The 14821-nt window shown below is 40.6% G+C and overlaps 1 protein-coding gene across 3 annotated transcripts in view; it reads right to left on the bottom strand.

The window, feature by feature from the left end:
- The window catches only part of MTUS1 (microtubule associated scaffold protein 1), an 89832-nt gene extending 85852 nt beyond the window's left edge, over positions 1 to 3980 (bottom strand). For all 3 annotated transcript variants that reach the window (XM_035897812.1, XM_009642428.2, XM_035897813.1), the window contains exons 1-2: positions 1941 to 3980; positions 148 to 343 (exon numbers count right to left, since the gene is read on the bottom strand). In XM_035897812.1, the coding sequence (XP_035753705.1) occupies positions 148 to 343; positions 1941 to 3980 (2236 nt within the window). The remainder of the gene's footprint in view (positions 1 to 147; positions 344 to 1940) is intronic.
- Positions 3981 to 14821: the final 10841 nt, after the last annotated feature.

The following is a 14821-nucleotide window of genomic DNA, read 5'->3' as shown; positions in this document are numbered from 1 at the left end:
AATCTGCTATTTAGATAAAACCATGTTTAGCACCAAAAATACAGCTTTGTACCATCCTAAAAGTTCTGTCAGAAAGTACATTAAATATGGTATCTTAATTTTAAGAGTCTGGTTAGGTGGTAGTATTCCAGTGAAAAATTCTCTTACCAGAGCTTGATGACAGAACAGCTCCTTTGTGAGAAGGCGTTTTAATTGTGCAGACAGTTTTATTTTCACATCCTTTCTTCAAGGGCAACACAGATGGCACTGTTTTAACCTTGGTAGTTGATACACTTCGTAGCTTGATTGGGTCTTTCTTCGGTATGTTTTTCTCTGGTGTTGTCCCATCTTTCACAGCAGGCATCTGTTTTAAAAAAAAAAAAAAAAAAAAAATTAATACCAAAACACAAAAAACCACAAAACCACACACCACCACTGTGAGAAGCTGAAGATCTCTTTTTCCAGCATTTGTACATAAATACTGACCACACAGGTAAGGGATATGCTTAGCTCTTTGCTGTCGCATCATCCACATGTGCAGTTCAGAACCTCAAGAATCATCTCCTAGATGACCCTCAGCAGCACCTTACTATAAGTCTGAAGCTAATCACTGGTAATGACAAACACACTAAAGAGGTTACAGAGGTCATTTTACATCACAGTTCTTCCTCTTCCTCCCCAAACTCTAATAAAGCTATTCAGTTACCTGACTGCACCTAATCTCAAGATGAATTCTTTATCAGCTCTTCCAATAGGTTTCCTGGTCTGAGTCTTAGGATAAAACACAGAAACAGGTTAAAATCTTTCACATTCAGGTGCCATACATAAAATATAAATTCAGGAGTGGACCCAAGACAGGTTTAAAATAACTGGTTTATATGTACCTTCCTCCATATACTGAGCTTTACTAGAATTTTTCTGGCAAATCAGTAAAGCCTGACAAATTCAGACAATGCCAGTTTTATTGATAACAGCTGCTGCCTCCATTTCACCAATTTAACATAAGCTGTTGAACCCACAAGCGAACAACAGGAGGGACTCCATATAGCATCAAGACTCCAACTCTCCGTCCCTACCACACCTCCTGAGATCTTGGTCGATCCAGTCCCGAGGCTCTTCCCTTTTTTCTCACCGTTCCTTTTACTTTAACCTTCTTTCAGAGCATTTGAAAGCAGCACGTTTCTCCTGACAGGCAGCTGACTCGTCCGAAAATATTTCCCAACCAACCAGTGCACACGTACCTCCCGGCCAGGAAGTTTGCACCTTCCAGCTGGCTGACTGCCCAAAACCAGGTATATGCCCTCTGCATGAGAAATATTTCCTGGCTACTCTTAACTATTCTAACAAGTCCCAGTTTTACTTCAAATAAACAAACTCCCAAATTATTCAAAGCACACAGTTAAAGTAAGATGTTAAAAATAAAATGCTTGACCAACTTACTGGTCTTGGGATTCTGTGTGACTTTAATATTATTGTTAATATATACACAACATTTCCATAAGTAAATTTTAAAAGTGTAATTTAGTTCTAAAACACGTTTTGAAAGAAAAAAATACTGAAAACAGCAATTTATCTCTAATGTCTATTTAAAGTTAGAACACCACTAGAATTATCTTGATAAAAGCACATATTAAAAGCTATATTTAGAAAGACCTTATCAAGTTATGCTATGCAATTTTACCAGCTTGACTAAATTAAGACATGCTTGCTTTTATTAGAAATCTTACCAACTGCATTGTCTTAAAAAGGCTTTACAAAAAAATTTTATACCATGGAATAAGATGAAAGCTGAAGATGCTAAACAGCACTTGAGGCCAAGTGCAACCAGAAGTCAACGCTCCACTTACATTTTTAGACACAAAACCCCATTCTGCAATTTCCATTAAGCACTGTGCATTGCAGAATTCCCTTTTTCCAAATGTACAAAACTTATAATTAAGCACGTAAAGAAAAAAGCTTACCAAAGGAACAGAGTGCAGGTCAAATGTTTCACTTGCCACATCTTTTAACAGTGCTGCTTCCAGAAGAATTCCCATGTTGCTGCTTTGCTCTTTTTGACCTCCAGACAGAGAGATGTTTTGAGCACAGGGCTGCATGAAAGAGTTCGAACTTTCCATCTTATCGTTCAGCATCTCTTTTGAGTTCTCTACACACGTTGGAAGTGCAGGAGAAACTGAGGAGCATGCCAAATACGTAGAGCTTGCTTTGCCAATGTCTTCCAGATTCTGCTTTAACACAGGTGTCTTTGAAGCCTTGTGGGAGGTGTTTCTGGGATGCGTTGTGGCATGTACAACTTGGCCAGTGAAGAGGTGTTTGTTAAGATGTAGCTTATGGTGCTTATTCACAGGCAATTCCACTTTAGTATCTTTAGCTAGATCCATTTTCTTTTTCAGCACTTTTATAGAGGGGGACAATTGCCTTGGGGAAGCAACCAGTGAAGATGAGGAGACAGCTGATAGCTGGGGGGACTGGGGAGACTGTTTTAATGCTGCACTGTCTCTTGATTGTAACACAGGCCTAGACATAACCTTTGGCTTAACGTTTTTGAAATTAGGTTTGGGAAAACTAACAATCTCAGATTTCCTCGCTTTGGTTATTGTTGACACAATAGGAGACCTGCCCACTGGTTTTCCTGGACCAGCTTTAAGCAAAGGCCTTCTATTATGTCCTCCTACAAACGCCTCGTTTGGTCTTACTTTAGAAGACTCATCTCTAAGTTCAGCCAAAGCTGAAACAGAAAAAGTTGTGTTTTTTGATTGTTCTTTAGGGGTTGAAGTACATAGAGCAGGATCACCTTCATCAGCCATAGGACTGAACACCACAAAAGTAGCTTCGCATTTCAGATCAGGTATAACAGTCCTCTTTAATTTTGGTACACTGCAAGATATTAAAGAGGTGTTGTGCATATCCTGAAGAGCAGCATTTTCAGAGATACTTAGTTCTTTGGTTAAGGGTTCACTGGTTTTCTTTGATACTTGTTCTCCACCTGCTTTATCTACTGGAAGAAGGTGCACTTTATTTACAGTATTATCCGTGCATGTTGCAGCATTGGAATTCCCAGTTTCATCATGGCTAGGAGTATCCTGCAAGGATTTCACTTGGTCATCTTCATTAATAATGCATGGTGATAATGCATCTCGCATATATGGATCTATACATCCAGCAGCTGGTTTTACAGACTGTGCTTCTGTTTCCTGTGATTCTTTATCAGTCTTGTTAGTGTTTTTTAGACAGTGTTCAACACCTGCAGAGGCAGGACAATATACTTCAAGTTCTGAATATGCACCTGGGCTTTCTGAAGCCACTATCATAGAAGAGAAATTAGGTGTTCTTTCTGAGCTGGTTCTATCAAATTTCTCCCTCATACTTACTTCAGAAGAGATTAGCATTTCCTTCAGATGCATGTCATCATTTTGATCAGTTCCCAGAGTTTCACCTGTAACATTAGTAACATCCAATGCGCTCAGGTGGCAGCATGCCCTATCCTTTATCAGGGACTGCGTATTCTGCTCTGAAGCAGGAAGAGGTAATACACACTTAGGGTCAGTCTGACTGTAAGGCACCGATTGTTTGATACTCTGATTTTGCATTTTTTCCATAACAATGTTACCTTTCAGTAAGTTTGTAGTTTCTTTCAAGTCAGAGTTCAGAGGATACACACAAGTCTGTTCAGTCACGGAAGACTTGCATGCAGCATCTGCATCTCCCAACACAGCTCCTGTGCAGTTGTATTTACCAGGTGTCTTCTGCTGACGAAGTGCTTCAATACACTGCTGTTTTAAAAGAATACTTCTGAAGTCACTCTTATTTTCAGTAACAGCATCATCTTCATGCTCAGTCACTATATTTTGGTCAGTTGAGTTACCGTGTATCTTGGTGGCACAATTCTTTGAGGAAGGTGGAGCTCCATCACATGCGTAGTTATTTCCATTTTCATCCCTTATAAGTAAGGACGACTTCAAGCCATTCTTTGCTTTGTCATCTGACTTTTCAACATTCATTTTGAAGGCTAAATTTCAAACTGTTTTCATTTTATGCTTATTTAAAATCCCAGAGAATGCAGATTCTTCTGAACTTTGCAGAAAAAACAGCTTTTCCCTGGAATGTGTCAGCTGTCCTGAAAGATATTTAAAAAGTAATTCTTTGTTTTCATGTTTCCCAAGAGGATTCAAAAGTTCTGAAATTAAAAAGAAATGAAAAATGATTAGCTAAACCGGGAGTTTAAGACAGTGAGCATTCTTAAGCTATTAGTCTTTGAATCAAGTGCAGCCGTTTTGACCAACTTCCTTAAGGAAATCAGGCTTTGGCAATGATGCCATTCATGCATGTTTACCTTCACAAATCAATTCTACTTCCCTGACTGCCAAGAAACTTTTGAATCCTTCAGTCAGTTACAATCATGTGCCATCACAGTTGAATTCTGATAGTTGGCTCGCTTGGCTTCCACGCAAGTAAAGGAACAACCAAAAGACTTGGCTCCTCAACAGGCAAAATGTATCTGAGGAACATGATGGAACGAACCATCATTTTTCCCCTCTTCAACAGCAGGTACTCAACAAAAGGGCATGGTTCCTCATGCAGTGTGTAGTCAAGCTACGAAGCTTCTCACTGCAGAGTGCCTGAAAGCCAAAAGCTTACACAGGTTCAAACGCAAGCAGGTAAGATCCATGTAAGAAAAATCTGTCCAAAACTGAATACCATACCAACTCAACAAATTCTCAGGCACAAGTTGCGAGCAGCTAGGGGAACTCTAGGGAAGAACCATTACATGTTCATCCTGTTCTTATACTCTTCTCAGCATTTAGCCCTGGTTATTGCTGGAGACGGGACATGGCACTGGGCAGATCTTCAGTCTGACCATGTCTGGTCACACATATGTTCTTATGCACAAGCTTGCATGCAGACAGGAAATTAAGAGAGATCTAAATTGTAATAATGGTGAAATGCTGCTGTATAAGCTCAGGTCTAGAACAGACACCAGAGCAGCAACATAAGAGCAACATTAAGAATTCCGGTGAAGAAAAACTTCCTTGATTCCTTGATGCACATAGCAAAGAGCAAATATCAGTTTTTCTCTGCACTGAACACTTTTTTCCTGCCTTTTGAGGAAGCAATGCACAGCAGAGGCAGCTCAAGACCTTCAAAGAGCTGAAATAAAGAGAAGATGGAGAGGTTCATAGTCAGCTCTGGGGTTACACCAGTACACTACCCCAGTGTTACTGGGGTGACCAACAGGTAGATGCACACGGGACCCCTTCAGAGTCACTGGAGAGCACTTCCCTGTATAGCAACAGCCTCCATCTTCTGTAAAGATGATACAACATTAGTCAAGCAGGGATAGAATTCCAGTGTCCTCTCCAACAGAGCAGAGCCACATATCCTCACTCAAAAATCCTACAGAAGCAGAAAGGGGGTGGGGGAAGTGGTGGTGATGGTGTGCGAGGGGGGAAACTAAAGAAGAGCCCTTGCAATGTGAAAGGACACATTCCCAGCAAGCACTAAGACTGCACCCAGGTACCAAAACCCCAAATACATGAATGAGAGACAAGATACAAACTGTCTGAAGCAGATGGATGACCTCCATAGCACGACTCCATTTGAAAGGCTCCCAGTACCAGTAACGAGACCAGAACTTCAGATTTGTAAAATATGGTTGCAGTGGGGTAGGGGATCTGGCAGGAAGAAGGGTCATTTTCAGAGCAATAAAGTCTAAATGGGAGGGACAGAGTTCACTGGATCCAACTTGGAAATTGGGCTGAAGGTGTGTTCATTGACAAAGGCCAGCTTCCCAGCTGAAGAGCAGGGACAGGTATTGAACACCATTACACATCTGGAGTGACAGATTCCACTCTTCAATCAAAGAATGGGAAGGAGGAGGGCACTTGCCATTGAAAACTATGAGCAAACAGATTGGTGGTGTTAACTGCAATGCAGACACCAGAGTGTGGTGTCCTCAGATGAGGATACTGATGTAATGACATACTTGAAATTTGGTGGAAAGAAAGCAGCAGCACATCAACATCAGGGTTAAGTATATAGTATGGACAGAATAATGCATGCTAATATGAGAATTATATTAAAGTCTAAAATTATTTTGACCGTAGGAACCACGATGAGCAGAGTTCCTACAGACTAAAAATCCAGAGCTAACAGAAGAACAGAATATTTGATCTGCACTACCAACAGTCTCAACTAGGGTGACAATACTGATTCCAACAATGAGAATAGTCAAGGAGGCTACAAGATAAGAAAACATAATAATAATAAAAAGAGATTTGCGCTATCTCTATGTTGATTAGGCACACTGAAGACCAATTCCCTGATCATATTTTTGTATAGGAATCAATGACTGCTTTGGGAAACAAGTTTGCCATGACAAGAGAAGCAACTCTTGATTTGTTCTCTAACAAAGAAATTTAAATCCTTACAGAAACTATATAAACCATTTTGAAAATAACAGCAGGGGTAAAAAAACCCAAATACTTATCAACAAATCTTTGGAAAGTGTAAAATAAAGCCATCGTGCCAAGTAGTGAAAGGTAAGTTATTAAAAGCAAGAATGCATCATTCAAAAAGCTGACATCTTCAGACCTTGTTTTCTTCACCTGGAAATGTAACTTGAATAACTGCATTCAAAATAAATCCTTTCTTATACCAATGAGAAGTATAAAGCTTCCCAGACAGGCTGGAGGGCCTGTAAACAGTTTTCAGTACCAAAGCAGCACTCAAATTAAGACCGTTCTAGAACTGCAGGAATTTGTGTGCTCACTATGAACCAAAACCAAAGCGGCTTCTGGCTCACAACCTTGTCTTTACACAGGACTTTGAACATGTGTCTCAGACTGAGGGTAAGACGACCATGGAACAAGGCAACAAGCTACTGAGATCAGACAGCACCTTCCTCTGCCTACTCTTCCTTCCCCAAGAGGAAACAGCTTGACTAGCTTAGAATTTCCTGGTTCCTTAAGGCTGATCTAGGTCCTTTGCATACCCACTGTTACTCAATCCCTATAGAACAATTTTAGTACCCTCATTTTCATCTTCCATTAGGAAATGTAAGGCAGATTCAAGAGTTCTTCCAAAAAAAAAAAAAAAGTCTCCCCTGGAGGCAGGGCAAGAACTTGCACTGAATAATTTTCCATTGATTTAAGTCAATTGCAGAATCAACTGCTGAAAAATATTTGCAAACTTTGCTTTCACTTTTGACACATTAAAACTAGTTTCTACTTGTCTGGAGACTAGCCCATAACGAAGCTTGCTCACCTAGTCATGCAACAAAAACTTAAGATCCCATTTTGATTCAGAGTTATCTCAGGTCCAACCAGCAGTCTTACCTCTTTCAAGAGCTTTCTCACTACAGAAAACAGGGAACTTCAATATGCCAAGACTTAGGAAGACTGAGATTCCAAGAATTTAAAGAATGACACATTAGCTTATAGTATGCATAGCTAATAATGCCAAAATTTGAAACAACACAGGCAGCTAAGTAAACCTTGATCCAACTGATGCTGAAGAAGCTCCAATAAAAATAAAAGCAGTTTTTAGATGGAGTAGAAAAATGAGGAAGTGTGTTAAAGCTGCATATATGAATGTGTACATGTATATATAGAAGTCTGCTCGCTCAGTGCTCTGGACTTCCACATACCCAGAGAATATACACCAATAAACCACTGATTCAACTATTTTTAAAGCATATTTTCACTTTAGTAATTGATACTTTCATGAGCAACTAGACTAGCTTCAAATACAGCTTCATATCCACACTTAGAGTCCTAAAAGTGTCCTGCATAAAAACTGAGGTATCCCTAAACATGAACTATAGCGTATAAAAGTCTGTAACCCAGGTAAACATTAGTCCTCAGAAAATTGACATTCTGTAACTCTGCAGGTACTAATATGTTCACCAGCCTTATGAGAATGCTTCCTGGTGATGAGAAATTTTTTTAGATTTAAGACCTGCCATAGGAGGCTGAATGAAAAGTTAACCTCAGCCAGCATCTCCTCCACAGGAGTGGTCACTAGCAGATGCATAGACAGAACAGTTGCCCTTCCCAAGAACATTCCTTCCCAATAATACAGTATTCCTGGCAACTAATGACTTGGGGAATTCTCTAAACTAAATATTACTAATAAACTCACTTTGAGTTTGTCTTACATCAACAAGCGTTATGCATGCCTGGCCTCCACAACACCCTGCAGTGCAGCGCAGAAGAGTTCAGCTGTTTTGTGCCTTCCGTAAAGCTCAGCTTGCCAAATTTCAGTTGTATATTACAAGTGCTTACATACTGCAAAGAAAAAAAGAACTGTGAGTTTATCATAGCTCTAAGCTCTCCCCTTCCTCAACAGATGTAAGAGCTTAGGGTAACAGAAGCATGACTTTGGGGGGGGGGGGGGGAAATAAAGGAGCTTGGCAAGCAGATTCTCCTAAAGGGAGAAGAAATCAGCTGCCAGCAGCCCCATATCCAGGAGAAATACACACCACCACACGGAACAGGGCTCAGAGCAAGACCTTATCACTTCTACTAACCTACACAGGGTGTCCGGGGGTGTGCTGTAAAAGGGCAGAGGGACAGTGACTCCATTCAGTGCTGGGTAAACAGGAATCAAAACCGTATCGATTACAACAGATAATTCAAGCTTCAAGTTTACAAGTTACTACAAGAATGCAAGTCTGTTTGTGTCAGTGTCAATGCATACAGTAATAAATTACACTTTTCCTGGTACTCCATCTGGAACTCTGTGCCTTCACCCACACCGTCACACAGTGTTTACTCAAACCTATCAGCTATGTTTGCACAGCCTGTATGAAGGGGTGAGGGGATAAATCTGAAAGGAGAGGGTGTGCCCAGACACACAGGAAGGCAGTCTAGAAGCGCTCTAATTAACTGAACATGCTTTGATACCAGACAAAATGCACCGTCAGCATCCGTATTTCAGCAGAAAACAGTATTACACTGTCACGATTACTACAGTCACTGAAGTCAGAAACCATTTAAGGCATTTCGTACGTCAGTGTGTTATGCTATAACCAGTTTAATATGACCATGTTCTGGAACACAACACAATCATACAAGTCTGACTTTTTCAGCACGTACACCTGAAGGCAGAGATGGTAGCGTCCATGAGGGAGTCTGCAGCGACCAGGCATCCCTCCAAACACACCCTGGCCAGTGTTGCTTACACACGTTCCATCAGAAAGCACTGGGAAAACATGCTATTTCAGGTAACGCTCCATTTGCCCAGAATCATGATTTTAGAGCTCCCTGTGCAACATCAGTAATGTCACATCCTGATGAGAATTAGCCTGTTGCTAAGCTAATTCAAACTATTAGAAGAGAGGATGGGTTAAGCTCCTAAAACAACTTCACCCAAACATTTGTAATCTTACAACATACTCCTAGAAGTGAATTACATTAAGTGCTAATATGCTAATGGCATTGCTTGCTTAAGAACACACAGTATCATCAGTGCTGGCACTGTGATGGTGCTGTTGCATGTAACAGAAAAACCCACAGGGTAGCTAAGTGACATCTGTAGGCTATTTTAAAAAAAATGAAAAGCAATGTGAGACACTGAGTACAGTAACCAGAAATAATGTGCAAGTTATGCTTGCAAGCAATCGTGCAGGCATGTTTGAGTGAAGGTGTAGTATCGCTTTTACAGGCATGACCCATCAGGTTTTGCCTCCCACTTAGCTATTTGCCAGCTTGCTTCAACACTGAAGCACCAGCATAACATAAAAGTGGTAGTAACCAAGCAACATTAATTTTAAACAGTTAAATCTTGGCACTAAGGTATGGAAGTAGTAAAGTGGTAAGGCAGTTGAGCATACAGTTGCAGAAAACAGGCAACAGTTGTATGAGAGGTGCTGACTTCCCTCAAGATGTTCAAACCATGACACAGGACCATCAGACTACTCCAAAACACATGGCTGCTCATGCTACGTCTAACCCCAGTAGCTTGCTCCTACTAGCTATTAAATAGTTGTCTGACAGAGACAGCAATGCCAGTGCTTTCCCCAAACTCACAGCCTTCAGGGATTCAGTCCTCAGAGCACTGGTTCAATGAAAAGCTTCAACTGCTTTCGGACTCTTTGTGTCCTTGCCCATAGTCATTGCTTTCCTAAGATGAAGAGTCCTTATCTTTTTAACTGTTCATAAACTCTGGCCATCCTTGTTGGCCTTTCTTCAAGGATGTTAGGCTGTTATCTCCATCTTCACGTTCAGACTATTATTTGTAAGCACATAATACACTCAGACATTCCAATGGATTAACACAGTGTCTTGATAGCACAATTTTTCTTCCTTTAATAATTACCAACTTCTGATTTTTATTGTAAGTTAAGTTCCAGGAGAACTCTGTATTCAGAAGTGGAAGACCGGTCCAGTGACTTTTCTTAAAAGTAAATTAAGTCCATCATTTACTTAGATGACCAAGACACTTGAAAACAGCATCTAGAAGTGGCATCTAGTATTTTGGGGATTTGAAGGTGCAACCCCCTAGACCAGGAAGCTCTGCAAATGCACGCACCTTTCCTCCACTGTTACTTCCGTGAGATTCATCTCGTCAGTTGCTGTACAACAGAGATAAGCACTCCCCTGCTGGTGACAAATGCCTCGCTATTAAGACAGCACACGTAAGAAAGTGTACTTTATTATTTGAGATTAAGTGCATGATCAAACAAAACCAAAGCTACTTATTTGAATGCGCAGATGAGAATACCAACAAGCCTCTTGCTCAGATATTCCGGTGCGTTCTTACAATTTAATCAGGCTCTCATTCGTTTGTGGCTTCATTAAGACAGCATTCATTGCTAAATGGGGCACAGACTACTCATGGGGTTTTCAAAGTACAGTGCAGTACACAACTGCACACATGGTCAGTTATATACTTAGTTATCATTCATTTATCCACTACCATCATAAACAAAGGCTGTGCATGGTTTTCCTTGAGACCAATATTTAGTCTGTTACTCTTTAGGAACTCGTAAGAATGACATATAAGTTATTATTTCCTGGTTAATTTAAACTTTTCAGGAAGATGCTTTGGTTTTTTGGGTTTGTTTTTTTTTTTTTTTTTTGCTATTTTATCCCAAGTAAATTGTTCAGCAGAAGCATCTGTTCTTGTACAAAGTAGGATAAACTTTGAGGACAAAATGAAAATAAGGAGCTGGAACTTGAAAAGAAACCAGCACAGTTATTACGGCACTTCCTTGGAGGGTCAAGGTTCAAGTCCTTCTTCTTGAAAGACTTGATTGAATAGCTAAGCACAAACAAGACTGAGACTGCCAGAGCCCTGTGTTCCGACAATCCTAATCAGTGTTCAAGTTCTTTGACTAGATAGGGGTTACAAATATTGTTCACCTTCTCCGCTTCCCGGAATTCAGCTTAACTGATTTTCTCCATTGCTACCATTTAAAGGGTACATTTATACATTTTGGTATCTTCAAGTCACAAAGATACCAAACAGTGTTATCTTCAAATAGCGAGCCAGGATTATTCACAGGAATTTTCCCTCTAGACTGAAATATTACTAGTGTAGGAAGGTGGTAATAGATTACAAAGAACAAAAATGCTTTGTGAATTCATGCTCGGTCTGCCCAGACACTCGCATACAGCAAGTGAGTGAAACTTTAAAGTTGAGCAAATAAGGTTTGTGCTCAAGAATGTCTTCAAGTTTCAAGATAGTCTTCAAATATCTAGCAGCTTTCTTGAAGTCTCTCACCATACATCCTTTATCATCATTTCTCATTTTTTTGAGGTCATTTCAGCCATCAGCACCCTTGCTGAACAAACTTCAAATAAAGTAGATGATGGGCTGACTGGTTTCTGAACTAACTGGCCAGTCCTCTCGGCAACCTTTCTACTCTCCTTTACACATTTCTCCTCTTTTACAGTGCTGTCAATCCTCTTAATTCGCCCCATATTCCTTACTTGCTTCTCATCCTAGCTGAAGTCAAACCTAGTACAGAGAAGCAGGTACCAAGGGAAGCAGTGCAGAATTACCATTATGCCTTAGATCCTCAAGACAAATAATGGGGGGGTTGTTGCTGTTGGTGTTTTTGTGGTTTGTTTGGGGCTACTTTTCAGGGGTTTGTTTGGTTTTTTAAAATTTTGTTTTAAAATATCCCCTCTGACTATTAGGTTTACAGATGTTTAATTAAGCAAAGATTTTTTGTCTGCTGCTAATCTCCTCTTGACTGATAAGTACAAGTCTTTGACAAAACAGCAAGTACAAAACCGGCAAAAAAAAAACCACTCTGCAAACCATGCTTCGAAGGTGGTGGCTAAAATGCCAGGCATAACCCTGGAAAAAATTAACAGTCCTTGTTTCCTAACAGTGATCCACAACTTAGTCATTCATTTGGCAGGTCAGAGCAGAGATGGCTTTAACCATTACCACTGAAATAACTCCTGCTTTAAATATTTGCCTTTACAATCAAGTTTTAATGCCAAGCAAATATACCACAGTATGCTAGGCAGCATACACTGAAACTACTTAAGGTTATGTGCTGACTTGAAACTTTTCATGTTCCTGAACTATTTTATGAGGCATGTGTGCCTCTCCAGCACACAACATGTAGCTGACATTATCAGTATTCTGGCTAGCGTGGTGACTGTCAATGGCATCACACAGTTAAGGCCACAGACTCATCTGCTCCCATGCACCATGTGTCCTTTAAGATCTTCACCTAAACCTGAGTTATTCAGCAACTGGCTACATTTAACACCGACATACACTATGAACTAGTTTGCAGAGCATCTGGAGTACTCCCAACATAACCTGTGGTGAAGCAAGATACAGTAAGTGCAGCAATATTATTCCACTCTAGTGGATTATTCTGTGTAACGAATCTATAACCTGATAAATTTGTCTGAAAAAGCAGATCAGCATGGCATCTAATGACTGAAAAAGCAGCAGCCCTGCCATGATAGCCTTTTGCAGTACAAGTTGAAGAATTAATGAAGATGCTCAGGATTTCTTACATTAACCAGGTCAGCAGTTTAATCAACTCTCAGTTTTTTGCAAACTCAAAGATGCTTGCTGTGCAGAAGTGGTCATTCATTCAGAAAAAGACTACAACCAGCCAAGAACAGTTTCCACTTACTTTACAAGAAATTCTACCACTGAGTTAGGACTGCACTTTTGCACAGCAACAGCATCACAGCAGAATTTAATTCTGAATCTGTTGCCAATTAAAGAACAGTTGTTCTTACACTTTTTTTTTTCAGTATACAAGGGTACTGATTATATATAGCAAACAAAAATCTAACAACACTGCAATGAACTGGTTACAGAAAAACAGTATTTTGGTAGCCAAATAGGAAGCAGCTCCAAGTCAATGATAAGCCTTAAAGGTACACTGGTTGTTGAGGGCTTTCAGTAAGTATTGCTGAACAGTAATTTAAATCTTATCAAACTTAACAATTTCACCAATATTTCACTTGCAGTGTTGCACAACTGGCATCTGGAGCAACCAGGCAATTCACAGCCATTGTACCAAATGTTGTAGTCTCAGAAAAAAAAGAAATCCCACACTGTTTTTATATTTTAAAAAATATTATGTTCCCTACAAAGGAAACTTTCTCACAGTGAGATCAGTTCTGCTATGAGAGTTTATTTTTGTATTTTATTCTTTTTACAGTTTTTGTTTGTTTGTCTTTCAGTCCCAGAACACACAAGCCTCCGAATCCAACAGGGACTAGCTCTGCAAAGCTAAACACAGCACTGCACATCTGCAGCAGACAAACAACAAGAACAAGACAGACACCATGACAGTTTTGTAGAGCTGCTCAAGAAAATAGCTTGATTTATGCAACACTGTTAGGCAGCAGGGTACAGTTGGTGCTCTCTGGAAAGCACGAGCTCCCTGTGCCAGCTGTCAGCAGGCTGCCTGCAGCCCCGTGAGGACTGAAATTCCACTGGGACTTGTTGGGGGAAGGACCAGAGAGAGGAGGGGGAGCTGCGTACACATTGCTTGAAAGGCTGCCCGGGCAAGGTTATTGGTCTCACCCAGGTGATCTGGAAGCATCCAGACATGCAGGCTGCTGCCTGGCCCCCTGTGGATCCCCCTTGGCTCTGGGGAAGGGGCTCCACTTGAGCCCTGAGCAGCAGCACTCATGAAGGGTCCTGCATCCACGGGGCAACAGTGGGACTTGAAGCTCCCGTCTAGAAACTGTCCCCTCAGTCCCTCTGAGACCACTCAGGAATGCTGTAGTCTGGCAAAGAATTATAGATTTCTTCCTTAAGATGCAAGTGGTGCAAATCCATTATTTTAATACTTTTCCTTGAATCAATCTGCTTGAAGTTAGGCATCAAATCCGCATGCTGCTTATGATAGTCTACATTTCATTTTACAGTACAGCCAAACCTCTGCATCAGAATTTTAACCAGAGAGCTGAAAAGTGTTTTAACTTCAAAACACCAGCCTCTCAAACAGCTCTCCTCATTTAACTTCTGTGGAGCCAACTCCACAGCTTCCCACAGGAGTAGACTGTATATATATCACCAGATCTTCGCAGACACCACGGAACTACAGTTATACGTTATATGGGAACATTAACCTTCACTTCAACTCAAGACTGACCAAAGTCAATGCAAGAGGCCACAACAGAAGTGTTACAAATCCAGCGCTGCATCCATACCTGATGCTCCCAAGGAAGCTTCAGCTTCTGCTACAGCCTCCCTGTGAGATGCAAGATACACACAACGAGAGGACATTGCACGCACCAGCAAAGTACTGTCTCTGTGCTACAAAGGGACAAAAGCAGCACCCTGGTTTTATAATAAACTAGATCATAACCCTTGAATAACTGAAACTAACTGGAGCTACATGATTAAC

Source organism: Egretta garzetta, unplaced genomic scaffold (genome assembly GCF_000687185.1).
Source record: "Egretta garzetta isolate BGI_Z169 unplaced genomic scaffold, ASM68718v1 scaffold46, whole genome shotgun sequence".
Classification (NCBI taxonomy): Eukaryota; Metazoa; Chordata; class Aves; order Pelecaniformes; family Ardeidae; genus Egretta; species Egretta garzetta.
Note: the sequence above shows the minus strand (reverse complement) of the source record. Positions and strands in the feature narration are given on the sequence as shown.